Raw genomic sequence first — 19,211 nt, 5'->3', positions numbered from 1 at the left:
TCACAAAGGACTTCTCCGTTACTTCTGGAGAGCTAAAAACTTGAATTCTGCAGTTATTTTGACATAAGGATTGGAGACTAACGGGCAGGAGATACGGATTTTTGAAAACATTTTTGAATTTTTCCCTTTTTACGATCCACTCTGATCATTAGATTAAACTAAAAAGTGCGCGTGTGTGTTGGGGAGGGACAAGGAAATGGCTTTTAAAGTTGATTTTCTTTTTGCGCTGACAAAGGCAAACACATGCTCACATGCTTACAACCCCAGGAAGAAACCAAGCACCCCCCGAAACGATGCTCTGTTTGCACTTTGAGGGTGGGTGAAGGGACTTTCAAAGCCTTGCGTATCAGAAGGGAAAGGTATTCAGCAACACAAATTAAATATAAGCTAAAGGGAAGGAAACAGGTGGCTAAGTGAACTAGCAATTGCCCTTTCACCTCCGTGGCCTTGCTTTGAATCCAGCTCTAACCAGAATTATTAAATTCATACTGATGGGATGGTGGCTACAAAGACGCCGGGGTTTGATCGTTTCGGCTGAGCTCGTGGCAGCCAGACCAGCCCGTGCACACAAGCCCCTGCCCGTGATCAGAAAGCCTGGCCTGGGGAAGGGGAAAGTTGAGATCTCTGTCACATTAATTTACAGCTGACTGGGCCTCCGGGCCATTCTGCACACCCAGAAATCTCCTCGCACTGCTGTCCGCATGAGGACTATAAAATGTTCACCCTGGATTGAATTAGCATCCAGAATGAAATATGTGCTCAATACCTTCTCCCCTACTAAGTTTGCTCCCTTCAGGGCATGGCTGAGGAGCGTAGGGGAGGATGGGGATGCAGCACCTGCTTGGACTCCAAAACCACCAACCTCCAGGGCTCCCAGGCTCTCACAATTAAGGTGCATTAAATTCACCAGTATTTTTCACAGGCGAAGGAAAATTACATTTAGGACCTTTTTTTTTTTTAAATTTTAACGGTGTTCAATAAAATGCCTGGTTTTAATCACCAGAACCACTCTGCCGTCCTCGCTCAGCCCCACACGCTTTCCACCCTCCAGTCCTGCTCTGCGTCCGTGGTCTCACATAAATGGCATTTCCCAAACCCAGCCCATTTGCCCTGGATACACCGCACGTGTCACGGGTTACTTTTGTCACTGTACTTTTATTTTTTGTTGGCTATAGGTAAGATATTGGCTACGTGGAACAAGATCCTATTTTGCCTCCTGAAGGGAGGTTGCAGTGAAGTGGGAGTCGGGCTCTTCTTCCAGGCAACCAGCGATAGGACAAGAGGACACAGCCTCAAGCTTCACCAGGGGAGGTTCAGGTTGGACATTAGGAAGCATTTCTCCTCAGCAAGGGTCATTAGCCATTGGAAGGGGCTGCCCAGGGAGGTGGTGGAGTCACCATCTCTGGAGGGGTTTAAGAAAAGCCTGGACATGGCACTTAGTGCCCTGGTCTAGTTGCCATGGTGGTGTCAGGGCAACGGTTGGACTCGATGATCCCAGAGGGCTCTTCCAACCTCATTGATTCTGTGATCATCACTAGCTTTGACAGCTTACTACACTTTTAAAGGAAAGATCACTCACTTGAGCAGATCCACAAGCAAACCAGAGGAAAAAAAAAATATTTTCTAGCAAATTCTTAGCAAAACCCACACTGCAAAAATTCATCCTCCTGCCTGCTGCAGGACTTGACCCAGCCAGCAAGGCACCGAACAAGTCCATTTATAAAACTCACTAAGCCTGCTGAAAATTGGCTATTTATGACTAATAAATTCTCTTTCAACTGCAGCAGATTGTTGAATACATTTGCAAGTTTTGCCAACGGGCGGCCAGGGGACTTCAGGGCTGGAAATCAAAATTGCCCCTTCGCTCCCACCGAATCAATTCCAGTCTCGCTTCATTGAGTAACCTCACGTGCCCCCTCTCTTTCCCCATCACTGAAAGAGTACCCATCAAAAGGGATTTCAGGGGAAATTAAGCCATAGAGAGAAAGTTTACCAACAGCTTTCGATTTCTGCATTGCATGAGTTTGATTAAATCGTGGCAGAGATCCCACACCGAAGGCCACTGCACGCGGTGGCACCGGGAACGTGACACGGGACTGGAGGCAGAACCGCAGAGGGATGCGAGCCCCCAGAGGCACCTCACTGCTTGGGTGTAGGGTGCTGCAATCTGAATTTGGGCTGTGGCATGTTGGGGATCACCTTCTCAAATCACAGAGAGGATGAAGGTGTGAAACGAATGGTCCTCGCTTTTCTACTGCATTTTTTTGGTCAGAGGAGCGCATGTGGACGCTGCTCCTTTTTACGGCATCGTCCCTAGCTCCTGCCATTAGGATTCAGCACAACCCTGAGCTGTGAGGACTGCCTGGTCCCTGGCTCTGTAAGGGGAACCCCACTGGACCCCAAGGACCTACCCCAGACCTTCTGGACCTGCAGAAGGCTCAGGGTGTGGGAACCGTGCAGGTCCATCCCAGGACTGGTGCAGAGGAGCCCTTCTACCGTGTCCACGTCACAGCCACCACAGACAATGAAAATCACAGAAACCCTTCTCCAATCTCCCCGCTCTGAGGGTCCTTCACCCCACTGCTCACTGCACAACCCAGGGCTGTCATCCCACCTGGACGCAGCTCAGCCACCCCAATGGAGACGAGGGGGAGCATCCTCCAGGGAAGGTCCACATGGGTCTAACTGGCACCTCCAGCTCCGCAGCCCTCCCGCTAAGCTCTCGCCCCATCAACGCCTTGCACAGATGGGCACTAGGAACAGTCTTTGTCCTCCAGCTTTACTTCGGGCCTCTCTCTCCCCCCTTCCCTCCTGCATTGTGGAAAGGCGTCCCTGTCCATCGCAGGGGGTTGGAACTAGATGATCTTTAAGGTCCCTTCCAACCCAAACCATCCTGTGATTCTATGATTCACTCTCCTTCCAATTGCCTTTCTAATTAGCTGATCCCCTTCTAATGAAACATGCCTACGGCCAAAGAAAATCCATGATATTGCCCTTGCTGCTTCCCCCCATCAACTCCACCAGCCCCACTGTCGTCCCAGAGCCTCCTTCCCCAAAAGATCAAGCCAAGGCACAAGTATCAGTGCACAAGCCACCACGGATGCACCCACAGACAACTCCGTACGGATTTTACGCTCCACACAAGACGCAAAACAACCCCAATGAAGATAAAACTGTTTCCTTATTTACTCGATGCCATCAAACACGATTCACGGACCCCGGGGGGATCCATCAGCGGGGCAGCACCTCACCCTGCACACCCCGGACCCACGCAGCTCCCGCTCCGACCCCGCTCCAAGGGAGGGAAGCAGCCGAGCTCCGAATCCTTCATCTTCCGCAGAGCGCTCTGCCCAACTGTGCCCCTTCCAGGCTGCTGTACTTTGGTGATTCAAACCGAAAAAAAGCCTAAATAATTAAAATGTCATTCAAGCTCTAAGCCGATATGAGTCACTGTTACAAAAAATATCTTAAAAATTCTTTCAGGAGTGGGGGATAATTATATTCCTCCCTATCTATTGATTTTTCTCTACAATGCAGATGTCAGATTTTCCACGGTTTTTTTCTTTTCCTTTTTTTTTTTTTTTCTCCCTGGAGTGAGTGTCAAGGAGGAACAAAGCACTCTTTGAGACTTTTTCAGCCCAAAATTAATTCTGAAAAAAATGGTACAGACAGGCCAATAGCACGGGAAGCCGAGAAAAAGCCTGGTGACTCAAGCTATGTCTGCAAAACCCCTATTGATGCTGGCGCTGGCGAGAGGGGTGGGGTACGGGACACCAGCGTTATAAATTTAAGAGTCAATTTAAAGACCTTCCTTCTGTGTCTTCGCAATACAAAAAAATGGATGCAAAGAAAAAAATCTCAACGAAGGGCAACTCTAAATTCTAGATTTTTAATTTTTCTTGTAATACTATAATAAATAATAATAAATAATAATAAATAATAATAAATAATAATAAATAATAATAAATAATAATAAATAATAATAAATAATAATAAATAATAATAAATATGAAACACTCCCAGAGAAAACCCCAAACGGTGCCTGGCACCTCACACACTCAGCCCCCCACAACAAACATATACCCGTGTATTTTAAAGACAAACCAACTGTAATTTAGACCCCAAGTTCACGGAAGAAGTTTTACAAATTTAAAATAAAAAAAATAATAAAAATGTTTAAGGACCATAGGACAGGGCTGGAAGGGCACAGCCTGCTCCTGTCACGCTGGACCCCAGCGCCTGAAGCCCTCACATCCGAGGGACCGGACACGATGCCGTTGGACCACAACAGAAATACTAAAGCACGTTGAGTTTTCCTGCTGGTCACCCAGCCTGTTTTATGCCATTTCTTCCCAACGCACCTCATAACAGAAAAATATTTCATTCCCAAGACCAGCAAGGGCTCCAGCTTTCTTAAAATTCAACACATTTTCTATGGTCCTTTTATGCCTCAAGGCTCATGTTATGGCTATCAAAATTGTTTGCATACTTTTAAATATTTGCATAACTTATGAGCCCAAATCTTCACCCGCGGAGCGCTCTGGCGCAGGGCTTGCCACGACGCGTGCTGGTGGCAGAGGGTGGTTTGGGCCAAACCTACCCAGACCCTCCGCGCCAAGCCCCGTCTCCCACCTCCGGGCTCCACCAGAGGGTTCAAGCTCTGCGGCGCAGGACGATCTGCATCGTGTGTCCTTAGTGCAGTCTACAACTACCTGAAGGGAGGTTGTAGCGCAGTGGGAGTCGGCCTCTTCTCCCGGGCAACCAGCGCTAGGACAAGAGGACACAGCCTCAAGCTTGGCCAGGGGAGGGTCAGGTTGGACATTAGGAAGCATTTCTCCTCAGCAAGGGTCATTAGCCATTGGAAGGGGCTGCCCAGGGAGGTGGTGGAGTCACCATCTCTGGAGGGGTTTAAGAAATGACTGGCCATGGCACTTAGTGCCCTGGTCTAGTTGCCATGGTGGTGTCAGGGCAATGGTTGGACTCGATGATCCCAGAGGGCTCTTCCAACCTGATTGATTCTGTGATTCTGTGTGCGCCGCACAGGGCTGTCTTACTCTTTTCTTTCAGAAATGGGGAAGACCTGACATGGGTAGCAGACTTTTTGGAAACTTTTTTCTACAACTCTGACAGTAGCAAACTAAAGGCTTGAAGAAGAGCTGCACCTGATGTTCATACAAACCTCTCATTAAACGAACAGCTGGTAATTCAAATTTCTCCTGCTTCTTCCACGCAAAGAGAGAGAAATAACAGGCTAGAATACCTCTTCCTTAGCTAGAGAATGACAAGCTTATGCTCATCAGATGACACTGCTGTTTAAACAGCTTCACTCTGTACCTTGCGCATCGTTTCGGAGCCCACAGTCAGCCCTATTCAGGTTCGAGTCTGTGCCAAGAGGATGGGACGTCCCCATCATCTGGAGAACGTTAGTTCTGGTCCAACAGGAGCAGGTCACAGGACAAGGCTCCAGATTCTCTCCAAGGTCACTGGAACAAACCCACCTTCAGGTGAACAAACCCCACCTGCCCGTTACCCTCCCGCCCAGGCGGGGATGGACTCCGAGGACCATGAGCCCACAGGACAGGTCCCATGCGCAGAAGAGGTGAACATCTAGATTCTACTGCAACAGGCGCAGGTTGGTCCAGCGCAAAAGCTAAACCGGAGTCACCCCGAAACACAACTGCAAAGCACCTCAACCCGACGGACGGGAAAAGACTTTTCTGAAAGAGAAGTCCCTGGTGTTGATTTTTGTTGCTGCTTTTTCCCCCGGTACCAGAAAGACCCTTTGAGAAGCCACCACGACTGCACCAGCATCTGATTGACTTTGAAGACAGCGCTGCAAGGAGCGGGTGAAAGGGCTTGTGAAAAGTCCTTGGCATTAGCGGCTCCCTGCCTTTTACAGCCACCGAAGGAACAACAAGTCTTCCTGCCAAGGGCTATTACTAGACAAATGGAGAGAGATCAGAGGCACAAAGGAGGTTGCTAAGGAGTCAAGTGTGGGATCCCTGCAGAGAGGAGGAGGGCTGCAGCTGGGACGGCAAAGGTCAGAACATTGCAGACATCATTTTCCAAAAATTCCCATGAAGCCCCGGCGCGGGAGCCGGGAGCCTGGCCCCGCCGCGCTCGCCTATGAATAATGAGAAAGCCATAAAAGAAAGCTCCCTTTCTTCCCTCCTACCCACGCTAATGTAATAAAACAAATTAGAATAATTATTCTCAATTTCAGAGCCATAATGCCCAGGATCAGGGCACGCTTGTCACTGAAATGACAACTACATCCGTTTGATTCTTCTTTTTATATTTACAGAAATCGCCTAAATTCCAACTTTGATTTCATTACATCTAATGCAATTTTACTCCAGGCATCCAGATCCTGTTTGCTTCAAAGTCTTCATTATTTTTGCCAGAAAGTTCATCTCCCTTATTAGCTAATCACATCCCCACCCTTTCCAGTAACCTTTCAAATGCCACCCACGTTATGACACTTTTAACAGAATCCAAGCGAAAACAAAACAAGAAAAATGAAGAGTTTAACACGAACCACCACTTTCTAAATTAATTCACTGCAGTTGGTTAAAAGAAACATTTTTTTTTTCCTAACAGCAAAGAAAATTAAAAATAATTCAAAAAGAGATTAAATATCTAGCGATGTACAAATAATCTGGAAATAATTGATCCTTTCGCTGTGAAAACACATCAGATGGACAACATTTACTAGGAAACAATGACGAGAATTTAGCGGAATAATTTATTGCTAATTATTATAAATCTTTTTGCACTATTTCTTTCCCAAGACTACCACTTTAAATGATTTTTTTTTTTCTCCTGTAAAAGGGGAAACACATCTTTTGTGTAGACTTGAAACACCAGAGGATTTAGATTATTTTCTAAGCCTCTGTCTGCCAAAAAACGCTCTGGGACTCCTCCGTTCTGCAGCGGCTTCTGCCGAGGGACGAGCTCGGAGAGGCAGAGCTCAGGCTTGGGGGGGTTCGGTCTGTAGTGATGTTCAGAAAGGGAAATCCGGAAAGTGGATAAAAATAAAGAGAAATTCTGTTTACAAAAAGTAAACCGAGAGGAGGGACTGCAAAGTCACAACTCACAACTTGAAAAGATGCCCTTGAGTTTCCCGAAACTCCCCCGTGCCCCTCCGGGGGAGCGACTCCTGGGACGGGCTCTCCGGTGCGTGGAGGTAAGGGGAGAAAAGAGCCCCTGCCCCGGGTGAGCCCGTGCCCAGCTCCTGGTGTGCCACCACAACAGTTTTATGGGCATCGCACAAGGAAGACGTCAAGGACACTGCACGCACAGCAGCTTATTATAATATTATTACATAAAAATACAGATATATTATAAATATTATTATTCTGTTACTACATGACACACATATTAAAGGATCTAATTCTTGGGGCAAACATGAGGCTTGGGCTGAGGCTGCCCGAGCTCACGGCCCCGGCCGGGGAGCAGAGCCTGCAGGGCACGGACCCATCTGCGCCCAGACCCTGCCGAGTCCTCCCAACCCCACACCTGCAGCAGCCAGCGATAGATTGGCAGCTTTAAATCTGAATTTCCTTGCTTTGGGCACTTTTCAATTAAAGTGGTAATGTGCTTTAAATCCCGTTTCCCTGCTTTTTCACTGCACTCCTCAATCCTTTCCTCCAGAAACTAATCAAGATGTCTCAGACTCACTCATATGCTCTGCTCCAGCCACCTTCCCTGGTAACTTATTCCATATGTCTGTGATCCTTTGCAAGACACAGCTCCACCTTAAGTCCTGATTTTCTTCCTGTTTCCCAATGTGCTGTTACACCCCCGGCGCTTGAATCTCCCCCCCACCTCCCTGTTGCATCTCCAGTCCTAGTCCCTTGACTAACACACACATCTCAGCAGTGCTGCTTTGCTACTGGGGTATTGCAAACCCATCCTGATGTTAAATAAAGTGCTTATGGGAAACCCTTGAGAAACAACCACCTCTCCACTAATAGTCCAGACAAGCCGTGTTGCATGTGTACAGCCTCACTGGTACGTATGTGTCTGTGCTGGCAGGACACGGGGATGCAGCAGGCTTACAGGAACAAGAGAGTGGGGATCTCGAAGGGTTTAACCTTGTTGATCATCGTTTCTGATGGACATTCCCACAGACACCTCCCCTGCTCAGAGCACGTGTTGGGATGGGATCAGTGTTATCAGCACAGCGACCACCAGCCCTCGGCTGTGTGTAATACGGGGAACTGCCAGGCTCCACGTGTGTGTCCCCCAAAGAGAGAGGCAGGGAGGGAAGAGGCACAGGAGATGGCTTTAAATGGAGATGATGAAGAGCCACATAAATTGAGGCACCTCATCACTGCTGGGCACGTCTAGAGGGACCACTGACATCTGACAGCATTGCAGCTGTGTGCCACGTGCAAGCAGCAAACACATTCGCTCTGGTGCAAGAAAACTCAACCTCAGCTCTCACTTCTCATTGGCCTCGAGTCACAGAATCAATCACAGAATCAATGAGGTTGGAAGAGCCCTCTGAGATCATCGAGTCCAGCCATTGCCCTGACACCACCATGGCAACTAGACCATGGCACTAAGTGCCATGAGTCCAACCTGACCTGAAGGCATTTCGCATGCCTCGTGTTTCACAGAAGGAACACCAGCCGTAAATGGATGATGACATTTCCATGCTGCTTTCAGCACCAGCCCCCAGCGCCGGCCACGCAGAGCTGCAGCAAAGCAGCTCACGCTTCCAGGCAGGGCTCCCTCGCACTACCTGCTCCGCAGCAGTGATCCAGGCTGAGCACGGTGATACACACTCGTTAAAAACCTATACACATACCTCAAATATCTCCAAACCTGAAATAACACGGAGCGGGAGAGACGGCACACGAGCAAACGCTGCCACGCACCCCCATAGAAACCACTCGCGTCTCCTCTGCTCGCAGCTGCCCGCTATTTAACACTCGCCCAGTTAAGCCAAAGATGTAACGGTGCGAGGACAGATGTTGGCATGGAGCTGGGCAAGCCTGAACCCGGCCAGGTGTGATTTTGGCAGCACCAGGCTCAACAAACCTGCCCGAGCAGGGAGGGGCCCCGGCACCTCACTGGGACTGGCACAGCATCCTTGGCCATGCACGGGGCTCCTGCATCCTCCCTCCTGCTCTGCCTGTGCTGGTCCCAGTTTCTCCCCTGGCTCCATTCAGGACCTGTTTCCCCATCCCTGTCCCTAAGTCATATTTTCTATCCCAGCAGCCAGGCAGTTTTTATAGGGCACTTGCTTTGCTTTTTGACCTGAGAAGTCTTTGACCTTCCCATCGTTACCACCACACTTCACCAGCTCCCGCTGGAAGATGCAATACTATGCCAAGTGTTAGACCTCAGCTCATTACACACCCAGTTTATATATATCTTATTGACAGAAAGATGTGCTGACAGGTGGGAACAGCCCCACATTGAACCACACGGCACAGAAATCAGGAGATGCCCTGGACACCCAGCGCTGCCACCACTTAGAACCACAGAATGGTTTTGGTTGGAAGGGACCCTAAAGATCATCTAGTTCCAACCCCGAGGCTGGCTGCAGGGGACTCAACAGCAGGAACCTTGTCTAGGGTTCTTCCCAAAACCCAGTTAAATTACATTCCCACACTTCTACTCCCTTTCCACGTGTTTTTCCAGTTAGTTTTATCAGTGTTACTATAGTTACTCACACAGGTGTTGACGAAAATCAGATTCTCACGTTTCTGAGCGAGTATGAACGCAATGTTTCTTAGACAGTCAGCTAATGAAGAAACAGAAACTATATTTTATGGTTTACGTATGCAATCACTAATGACCTCCAGGATCCAAAGAGCTACCACGAAGTTTCAGCAACACGGTGTTAGCAATTCATCAGCTCCCAGCTACTCCCCAGCCCGCCCCCAGCATGAGCGGGGCGGGTATTTGGATTCCCCCAGCACACAGCTTTCGCCTGCAGCAGGTAATTACACGGAATATATGAACTCAACAAAGTTGTCATCTACTTTCAAGTCTTTTACAAAAAAAAGAATGGGACTAACACTTGCTGAATGGGGTGTTGGTGCTGCGTATGATCACAGCCTGGTAATTAAACCCGAAGTTCCCCCAGCAGCACAGCCAGAGCGTGGCCCAGACAGCACCAGTGAGACTTGGCTTTGGAAACCACAAGATGCAGGAGAGATGCTGCTCCACTGAACTGGGGAAGCACAGCTACTCCTCAAACAAGCCCCATTACTGGGGATCAGGTGGTTATAAATATCTGCAGTTTGGCTAAATGGCTGCCAGGAGCCGAGACCCCCCCACAAGGACCCCCAGCCTGCGGTGAGGGGCTCGGAGAAGAGGCTGACCCAGAGCGGGTCTGCTGAAAAATACATAGTTGAGAGATGGCCGAGGCTTTGAGAGCACAGCATCGTGCCTTTGATGTCTCCCCAGGTAGTCGCTGATGTCAAAACACCTCATCCCCACCAGGCCCCACTGCCCAGCACAGCACCTCACCGACAGCACGGGCTGCTCCTTCAGCATCACCGCGGTTTGGTTAACGCCTGACGGGCTGAGCACCCACCTTTGCTTACCCACCTCTTGATTCTCATGGAAACATAAAACAACGCTTTGCATCTTCCAAGCTTCAAGAAATCAGAGTGACAGAGAGTCACAAGAAAAAGAACGAAGACATCAAGTCACCAAGCACTTCTGAGGCACATCAGCCCCACAAACGTCTGTTTGCATCACTTATTTCCTAACAAGCTGCTCGCTCACACAAAGGGACCGCTATTCTGTTGCCTCTGCACGTTCCTAAGAAGCAACCGTCTTTACATCCTTCACTAATGGATTATTAGGAACATCAAACATATAGATTGAATCACATAATTATGCCTTTTTAAAAGCCAGCAATATTTGAGATCAGCCCAGCACTTGCTGCCAATCAACCCCCAGCAGCAGAGCCTGCCTGTGCTCCTCACGTCCTGCAAGGAGGCACCCGGGATTATTTCACTTCTCACGTGCTGTATCACCCCTAAACAAGCCCAGCCAGGGAAGGCATGCCCGATAAAGCAAGATCTGGCCATGATCTTTTTGGGGGAGAATTAGCCAGGAGACAGCAAGGCTCCCTTACACCAGTCTGGAGCTGGCCAACAGCACATGCTTCAGCGGCAAATACCTGGTTAAGACTAAGAGGTTAAGAGGTTAAGGCCTCTTCTCCCAGGCAACCAGCAATAGGACAAGAGGACACAGCCTCAAGCTTGGCCAGGGGAGGTTCAGGTTGGACATTAGGAAGCATTTCTTCTCAGCAAGGGTCATTAGCCATTGGAAGGGGCTGCCCAGGGAGGTGGTGGAGTCACCATCCCTGGAGGGGTTTAAGAAAAGCCTGGACATGGCACTTAGTGCCATGGTCTAGTTGCCATGGTGGTGTCAGGGCAATGGTTGGACTCAACGATCCCAGAGGGCTCTTCCAACCTCATTGATTCTGGGATTCTGTGACTAAGGAACAGGGCCACGCTGGGGATGCTGCTGAGTGTCAGGAGCAATATTAACCTCCTGAGCAGGAGAGAGATTAACAGGAAGACACAAAAGGAAAGGCAGCAGCAAAGCAGGGGAGCAGGCACGGTGCACCCCTGACCTTCACGAGCTGCTCAGACGCCTTCCACCAGCTCGGTGCGTTTCTATAGTTCATGTGGTAGAAAGTACAAAGACATATTGCTGCTCCAGTGCTCCTTAACTAGGAGGCTGTGAACAAGCGTGTGGGGTGATAGGATAAGGGAAGCTTTTGAGAGGATGGTTAATGTGTTCTGGGGAGACAGATAACAATCATACCAATTTGGGTTAGGAAATAATGTCCTTTAGGTCCAGCCTCTCTTCTTTACAGTCAGGTTTATTTTGTATCCAGCAGCTTACTGAGCTTGATCTTCTGTTCCTTCACAGGCTGAAACAAGAGGCTGCAATAGGCATCGGCACATCAGCCTTTGTTTTGGTGGGAATTCCTAGTGCTTCAGTGCAAAGTCTCTGGTTGCTAGAGCTCCACGTGGAAAACGTTCCCAAATATGATATGCTGAATGGAAAAAAAAAAGGTCTGGAAAGTAAAATCGACCCCCACATACTGTTCATGATACAGGAACCGACTGCAGAAAACAGGAGAGCTATGGGATAGGATCCTGAAATCTTCACTGATAGGAACCTGGAATCTTCACTGGGAGCCATCTCTTTGCAAAAGAGAGACAAGCTGGCCCATCCAAGGTGTGTTTCAAACCCACACACGGCACTGCTCACCTAACATCCAGCACAAGGCGAGAAAAACCAAGCTGCCCCAAGGGAATGTCGTTTGCTTGGAGGACGGCACTTTCCAAGGACAGCCTTACCCCCGCCAGCTCCACGAGTCCCCAGAGAACCACGCGGGAAAGCTGAACTTTCTTTCTGCGTAAAATATAATCCCTGCCAATCCCACCCCTGGGAAAAGCTTCCTTCGGCCCACATTTGTGCACATGCTTCAGCTCCTGCCCAGATGAGGGACGAAATCAAAGCTGGCCCGTGAGCAGGTGCACCTGCGCTCCAGAGGATGCTTCGGTTTCACGCATGAAACGCGCTTCCCGGTGCCTGCAAGTGTCATTATCCTGCAGAGAAGGAAACGTACACGTGTTTGGGCCCCAAAACATTAAAGATACCATCAATCACCGATTTCCACTTGCTTGTACAGATCCCCATTTAATGACCTTTCCATGTTTTCCTCTCCCATGCCTGTTACTTATATACCAGTAACCCAGACAGAGCCAGGACTCGAGGGGCAGCATCCCTTCTGCAGAGGGCTCTCCTGAAAATAACGGGAGAGTTATTGCTCTCCAGATAAAACCCAGAAGCAGCACAGAGATAACAGTAACAAAGATGTTTGCTGAGCATCGTTTTCCTTCATATCCAATCTGTCCCATAATTCAAAATATATATTACAAAGCAGCAGGAACAGAGCGAAGCTCGGAGTCAGACTCCCCTTTTAAAAGGAAAGCAGGATGGCACCTTGGTGATCATACAACTTGTTAAGAAAATTAGCTGTGCTTCCCTGCGCTTGGTGTCATGGGCTGTTGATCCCTTCTGTGATCAGCATCATACTGAGGAGAAATATTTCAGAAGCTGAGAAGCATCAAGGGCTCGGGAGTCAGCCTCCATCCACGGGGACAAAGGGGCTATGCTGACATTTCCACCAAACGTCACTAGTGATAAATGGCCCAAATAATACATTCACAAAGAAGTTCCTGAAAAAAAAAAAAACAACCCAAAAAACCCCCCACCCCAAAGAACCCACCCACAACCAAGCCCCCCCCCAAGCCCCGCAGTCAAAGCCTAACTTGCATTTAGGGTAACTTGCATCTTGACTTCACCAGTTCAGAGGATTAACAGGTCATCTCATGGGATCTAATCTGGCAAGACAGGGAACTCTCTCAGCTCCTCTTGAATCGCCACACAGGGGTCTTGCAGCGACTGGGACCCCTCGGGTCACCCACGGGTCCCCCAGCCAGTGCCATGTTACTGCACCCACAAATCTTTAACAACTTAGACCTTTGCTGCCCTCAAAAATATAATGCAGAAACCACACAGGCCAGCTACTAAACTGCTGATCATTCTGTGCTTAAAGGAGAGAACAGGAAATTTAATTTGTAATAAAATTTCTGGCAGGTTAGCAGCTTTCAGCTGTGTTCCCTAAACAGTTGCTTAAAATACTTGAAAATTACTAGAAGGGTAATTAAGAGCTTACTGAGCTTCATTACAGATTCAAGCACTTCGAGAGCTGGGGTGAAAGAAGGATTTTAAAGCAAATGGACACAGGAATGTCCCACCCACCTGCAATCTCTTTCTATAGCAATGATCCTTAGCTTAAAGTTTTGGGATATTTTGAAATGGCCAAAACACAGCTCCAGATGACAGGATAATGCCCCTGCCACGCCTTTATTATAAGAGAGATGTGTCAGTTCCTGACGGATTCTTTTACAAGGCACTTGGGAATTTCCACTGGCAGTGGGACAGTAACACGCAATTGTTCTCTTTGAAAACACGGAGCAGAGAATGACGTCTCAGCAAAGCACAAAGTAAAACTAACTCAGGGTAAAGCACCTGGTTCCTGGGAATTACCCACTGGATTCCCAACCATCTTATCAAAAAGCCACAACGTCCACGTCTCAAACTTTTATTCCTTTTCAAGAGGCAATCACAAGAGCAGCACCAACATATCAGCACAGATATTCTTCCTCCTACATTTGTCCTCCTTAAAATAAACACTAATAATAAGTTGAAAGATTCTGCGAACCGGAGCATGAAGCATTTCCTGCTCCATGATCCTTCCTCGTAACCAGAAAAATTCCTACCCCAGAGGACTCCCATGTGTTGGACCAGGGGCAGGTTTTCTGCTCGGATGAGACACTCCTTTTGCTGTCACCTCAAAAAACGCAAGAACGTGAAGTCCCACTTACCGCCCCAAGCATGATCCTGAAAATCAGCCACCGAAAGCCCCAGATGACGATGCTGGACGGAGGAGTGTGCTGGGGCAGGCGGGAGAGGGTCCAGAGCGGGCAGAGGAATATCCCCAGGAACCCTGTTTCCAGGAGCTGCGATTCCCATCCTGTAGCACCAACATGTGAGAAATGAAAAAGAAAATAACTATTGTACAAGTGCTGTAAGTTATCCTGTCACAAATTTTAAACACACAAGGAGGAAAAAAACCTGTTAATGTGTTTTAAATTTAATTTGGGTGAACTTAGGTAGCAACTCTGTCCTAATACACACACCACACACTGGGAATTCAGATGCTGTAACCTACGGTATGAAGGATGTGCATCGCCCTTTGGTGCATCAGGTTGTGTTGTTCTTCTCCAAGCGCGCACACCGACATTTTTGTTGTTCACATCATTACTTTATGCAGTGTGAAGCAAGAAGGAAAAATAAGACTTTCTATGAAGCAAAGGAAAATGCGATTTAAGTGCCCTGGGAATTGGCAAGGTGACCCAGGCACACACCCCATCGGTGCCACCACTGATTCCTGCAATTGGAGCCATTTCAGATGCTGATATTCCCACCCCCACATCTACATAAATCAAACCAGATAGTGCCCGTGTGTCACTTGTAGCCATGTTCCTTCCCAAGAGTCCCCCCCAGGCACTTCACTAGTTTTCAAATAGCAGCAACACAGTTTGGTCCCTAACACCTCCCTTCCCTTCACCCAGCCCAAACAGGCAGGGAAACACCTACCAAAGGCATTAATTTCTTCCAGCTCCAGTCTGAGACACTTGATTGCACACCAGGTCAAGATTTTTAAAACCCATGATCAGACATCGTCACACAAGCAAAACTACATTGAATTTGCTTTAAAATATTTGAAGTAGCAGTTACGCAATCTCCTTTTTTAATCTTAATATGCACAAGGTCCCCTAAATTAAATGTAATATTTTGCTCAGAAAGATTATTCTACATGAAACAGCTCTTAACAAATCCCCCATCCTCCCTCCACACACCCTGTGGTTTCTAGAACAGACATCCCAACTGCCAAAATCAGCGCATCTGAGAGGAGAAGCGAAGTATATTGTTATAAAAGCAGCTGCACCAGGAAAGCAATGGCTAACTCAAAACGTGAAAGGTTAATTGTTGCCAAACGCAGCCACAAACAGCAGCTATGGGTAGTATATCTCCTGCGTTTCTGCCCGCACAAGAATCCCACTGTTATCAGCGTTTTCATATGTTAATCGCTGTGTTCCCCCGCAGACCTATAGGACGCGGCTGGATGGCTGAGCAGGAAGGCGCGCGCCTCTCCATCCCCAAACGCCCTTAGATCCCCGCGGGTGCATTTCCAGCACCATCTCCCACCAAGCAGGACACAGTGGCATTTTTTTTTAGATTTTATTTTTAAACCAAACTCCTATGGAGGTGTTTGCGTGGGGCACGAAAGAATCGCACGATCCTCCGTGATATTTCTTGCACGTTCAATGGGTTACACGAGCGAGCATCCAGCACGGAGGGACGCGTGCGTGAGCCCGGAGCGAAGCCGAAGCCTTCCCGGTATGTGCTGGCCTCCAAGGACCACGGGTTCAGCCTGCACCTGTGCTTCTTGTTGCAAAGCGACAAGTTTGAATCCTGGCACCGCCACCCAGCTGCAAGTCCAACAGCATAATCCGGTGCGAACCGTGCCAGCGAGGGGGACAGCTCAGCGCCGGGGTAAACAGTGCTGCCAGCTGTTGGGAGAAACCTCTTAAATTACCCGCTGCTGACAACGGGGGCTGGCAGCGGGCGCAGCTAAGCCGGCACCAAACAGGGTTTAGCTGCAAGTGCAGCCAAGGACAAACCACGGTCACAGCACCGTTTCAGAAGCCTCCGTCTAAACCTTCTCGGCTTGCGGCTCAATCCCGTCCAGCTCCGGCTGCTCTCTGCTGTGCTTCGCTCTGCCACTGACCTTCGTATCAGATCACAGCAAGTTCCTGCTAAAAAACAAGTTTAAGATGCAGATATGCACGGAGAGCCTCTGATTTATTAACAACCCTCTTCCTGATGGACTGAGTCTCCACAGCTGGTAATGTGGTCATGCAGATCAATTTTCCATACTAGCACGCATCACGCAGACACTCACATACCCTGCCCTCCGCAGTGGAAGCTCATCTCCATCCATCTTCCTTCCACCCCACGCAGCTCCCTGCCCTGGACCCTTCCCCTGACCCACTGCCAAAGCTGTCACCGCTCTCCCCTTCCCCATTTAGCACGGGCTCATCCTGGCCGTAACTTGTTATTCCTCTCACAGGCTTCATCACGTGCAAAGTACTGCTTGATGCTACTCCATAAGCAATGCAAGAGCTTCTGATAGTAGCATTATCCAAGATGCTACGTGTCATGTTTTCTACTAAAAATTACAGCTAAATCACAAAGACTTCCAAGGACGTGAACACGTTGTTGAACATCACAGCTGTATCCGCAGCACAGCGTAAAAGGGGGGAGCTCTGCTCCATCTCACACTCACTTTATCATAAATTGATATTAGAAAGCAAGATTACAAGATCTACCAAGAGAAACCTCACGCTTCTCACTGCTGACTTACACACAGTTGTTCACGTCTACCCCTTAAAAGCCTCACGCTCAAAATCCCCTGCAATCTTAGACAGGTTTGAGGCTGTAACCACGTGCCTCCTGAACACTGCTGAAGTTTGAGCATTGCCACCTTTTAACACCACTTCCGAGGCTCACGAAGCCCAAACACACTGTGACACCTACAAGGAACCAACCAAGTCACCCCACCTTGGCAGGGAAGACCTTAGGAACGCCTGGTACTTCGCTGATCCGTACAGCTTAGTGATAACAGTATTTTTCTCCCTATCCTTATCCTCCTCCTCTAGCTCTGAAGTGGGCACTGCAGATGAGATGTATTTGCTGACACAACAGTGCCAGGCAAAGGAGCCCAACGCAACCGCATCCTCCATCTCCACCAAACATATTGGGAACCATGCACCGAACCCTCCTCCCAGCTGTAGAAATTCCCACCCTCGACATTTTTTAGGACAGTTCTAGCACAGCAAAAACACAGACATGAAAGAAGTCATGTCCACAACCTGGGGGGACCTAGAGGGGGAATCAAATGATCACAGAATCACAGAATCAATGAGGTTGGAAGAGCCCTTTGGGATCATCGAGTCCAACCATTGCCCTGACACCACCATGTCAATTAGACCATGGCACTAAGTGCCATGTCCAGTCTTAAACCCCTCCAGAGATGGTGACTCCACCACCTCCCTGGGCAGCCCCTTCCAATGCCTAATGACCCTTGCTGAGAAGAAATGCTTCCTAATGTCCAACCTGACCCTCCCCTGGCCAAGCTTGAGGCTGTGTCCTCTGATCCTCCATGTCAGGGCTGTGGGAGGGGAGGGAAGGTGCTGGGCATCGGGAGCTTTAGGAGCAGCTGCGCAGCAGCCATGGAGCATCGCACAAACCACCACCAATATGGGAATCAAAGCACCAGTAACGGAGCAAAGACCTCCGGCCTGTAGCGATGCCAGTTTATCACATACAGTGACATTTCCTAATCCTAGCATTTTTGGAGTGAAACCCGTTTTATAAATGGCAGCAAACCCCACGGTATTTAGAGGCATCGGGGCTATCTCAGAAAGGCAGCTCCCATCCCCAACGCACCAACCAATACATCCTCGTTGCCTGGGCTAAATCTTGGGGCTCACCTCCAGCCCGGTCCCTCCGGCCCCGGCGCACACTGATACTGCTGGGAACGAAAGGGTCACGTTGTTGACCCACCTGCTCCTGTTTTCTTCAGTTGGATCTAGTCAAATTTCAGCAGCTGCAGAGCGGCACAAAGCGCCCCATTGTTATCTCCCGCGCAGCCGGAGAGGGAGCCACGGGGTTGGGTTGGTTTTTTTTTTTTGGAAAAAAAAAAATTGAAATAAAATAAACTGCCAATGGCGGCTGCACTTGCCCCACACGCGTTTCGAATGTTTGTTACATGCTCTGAACTTGATGCGGCAAAATCCAGTTTGGCATTTTCTCGAGGTGTGCGCTGGGGCAGGGGAGGAGGAGAAGCAGGGAGGATGTGCTGGGGGGCAGAAAAGACAGGGAAGGAGAGGAAGCAAAAACAAAACCAAAAAAGAAGCTTTCCCGTTTTCCTTTTAGGGTTTTCAGATGTTTTTCTTCTTCAAAATTAGATAAACCCTCCAATAGTTTACATTTTCAACTAGGAAATTTAGCTCAACATCAAGCGATCTCTAGAGTCAAAACCCATTTGCTGCTTAAAGAGGAACTGTGAAAGCCGGCACCGCGCGGCCCCACCGCGTCGTCCGGCAGAGACCGGGCGTGCTGGCAGGAACATCTGATGTGCTGTAGAAAACATTACTGGTGCTTAACGTGTGAGAAAAAAAAAAAAGGTCATTTTGGTATGAACAGTCTCCAGAAAAGTCCAATGCAGTCCCATTATGGCTCCCTATAGAGAGTATTATTTCTAATGGAATATAGATCATACAGCATTATATCGTTAAGGTTTCCAATTTTCATCTTTATTATTTACCATCAAATACCTGATGAAAAAAACAGCCAAGTCACAGCAGCTTGTCTGGGGAAAGCCAGCGCAGCCCTTCCCACCCAGCCCTGCACGCTGCACCTTCCCCTTCCCTCATCCCAAACCAGTTTTCAGTTTACACGGACAGTTGGGGAGAAAGCAACGAGGCAGAGGAGGACAGAACCCCTTCACAACTGAATACAAAATA

At 48.7% G+C, this 19,211-nt stretch overlaps 1 protein-coding gene across 2 annotated transcripts in view; it reads right to left on the bottom strand.

Annotated features, from left to right (window-relative positions):
* Positions 1–19,211, bottom strand: part of LMF1 (lipase maturation factor 1) — a 202,057-nt gene that overhangs the window by 126,215 nt on the left and 56,631 nt on the right. For both annotated transcript variants that reach the window (XM_068422813.1, XM_068422812.1), the window contains one exon: positions 14,442–14,590. In XM_068422813.1, coding sequence (XP_068278914.1) covers positions 14,442–14,590 — 149 coding nt within the window. The remainder of the gene's footprint in view (positions 1–14,441; positions 14,591–19,211) is intronic.

Source organism: Nyctibius grandis, chromosome Z (genome assembly GCF_013368605.1).
Source record: "Nyctibius grandis isolate bNycGra1 chromosome Z, bNycGra1.pri, whole genome shotgun sequence".
Taxonomy (NCBI): domain Eukaryota; kingdom Metazoa; phylum Chordata; class Aves; order Nyctibiiformes; family Nyctibiidae; genus Nyctibius; species Nyctibius grandis.
The sequence above is the reverse complement of the archived record's forward strand: the minus strand, read 5'-3'. Positions and strand labels throughout refer to the sequence as shown.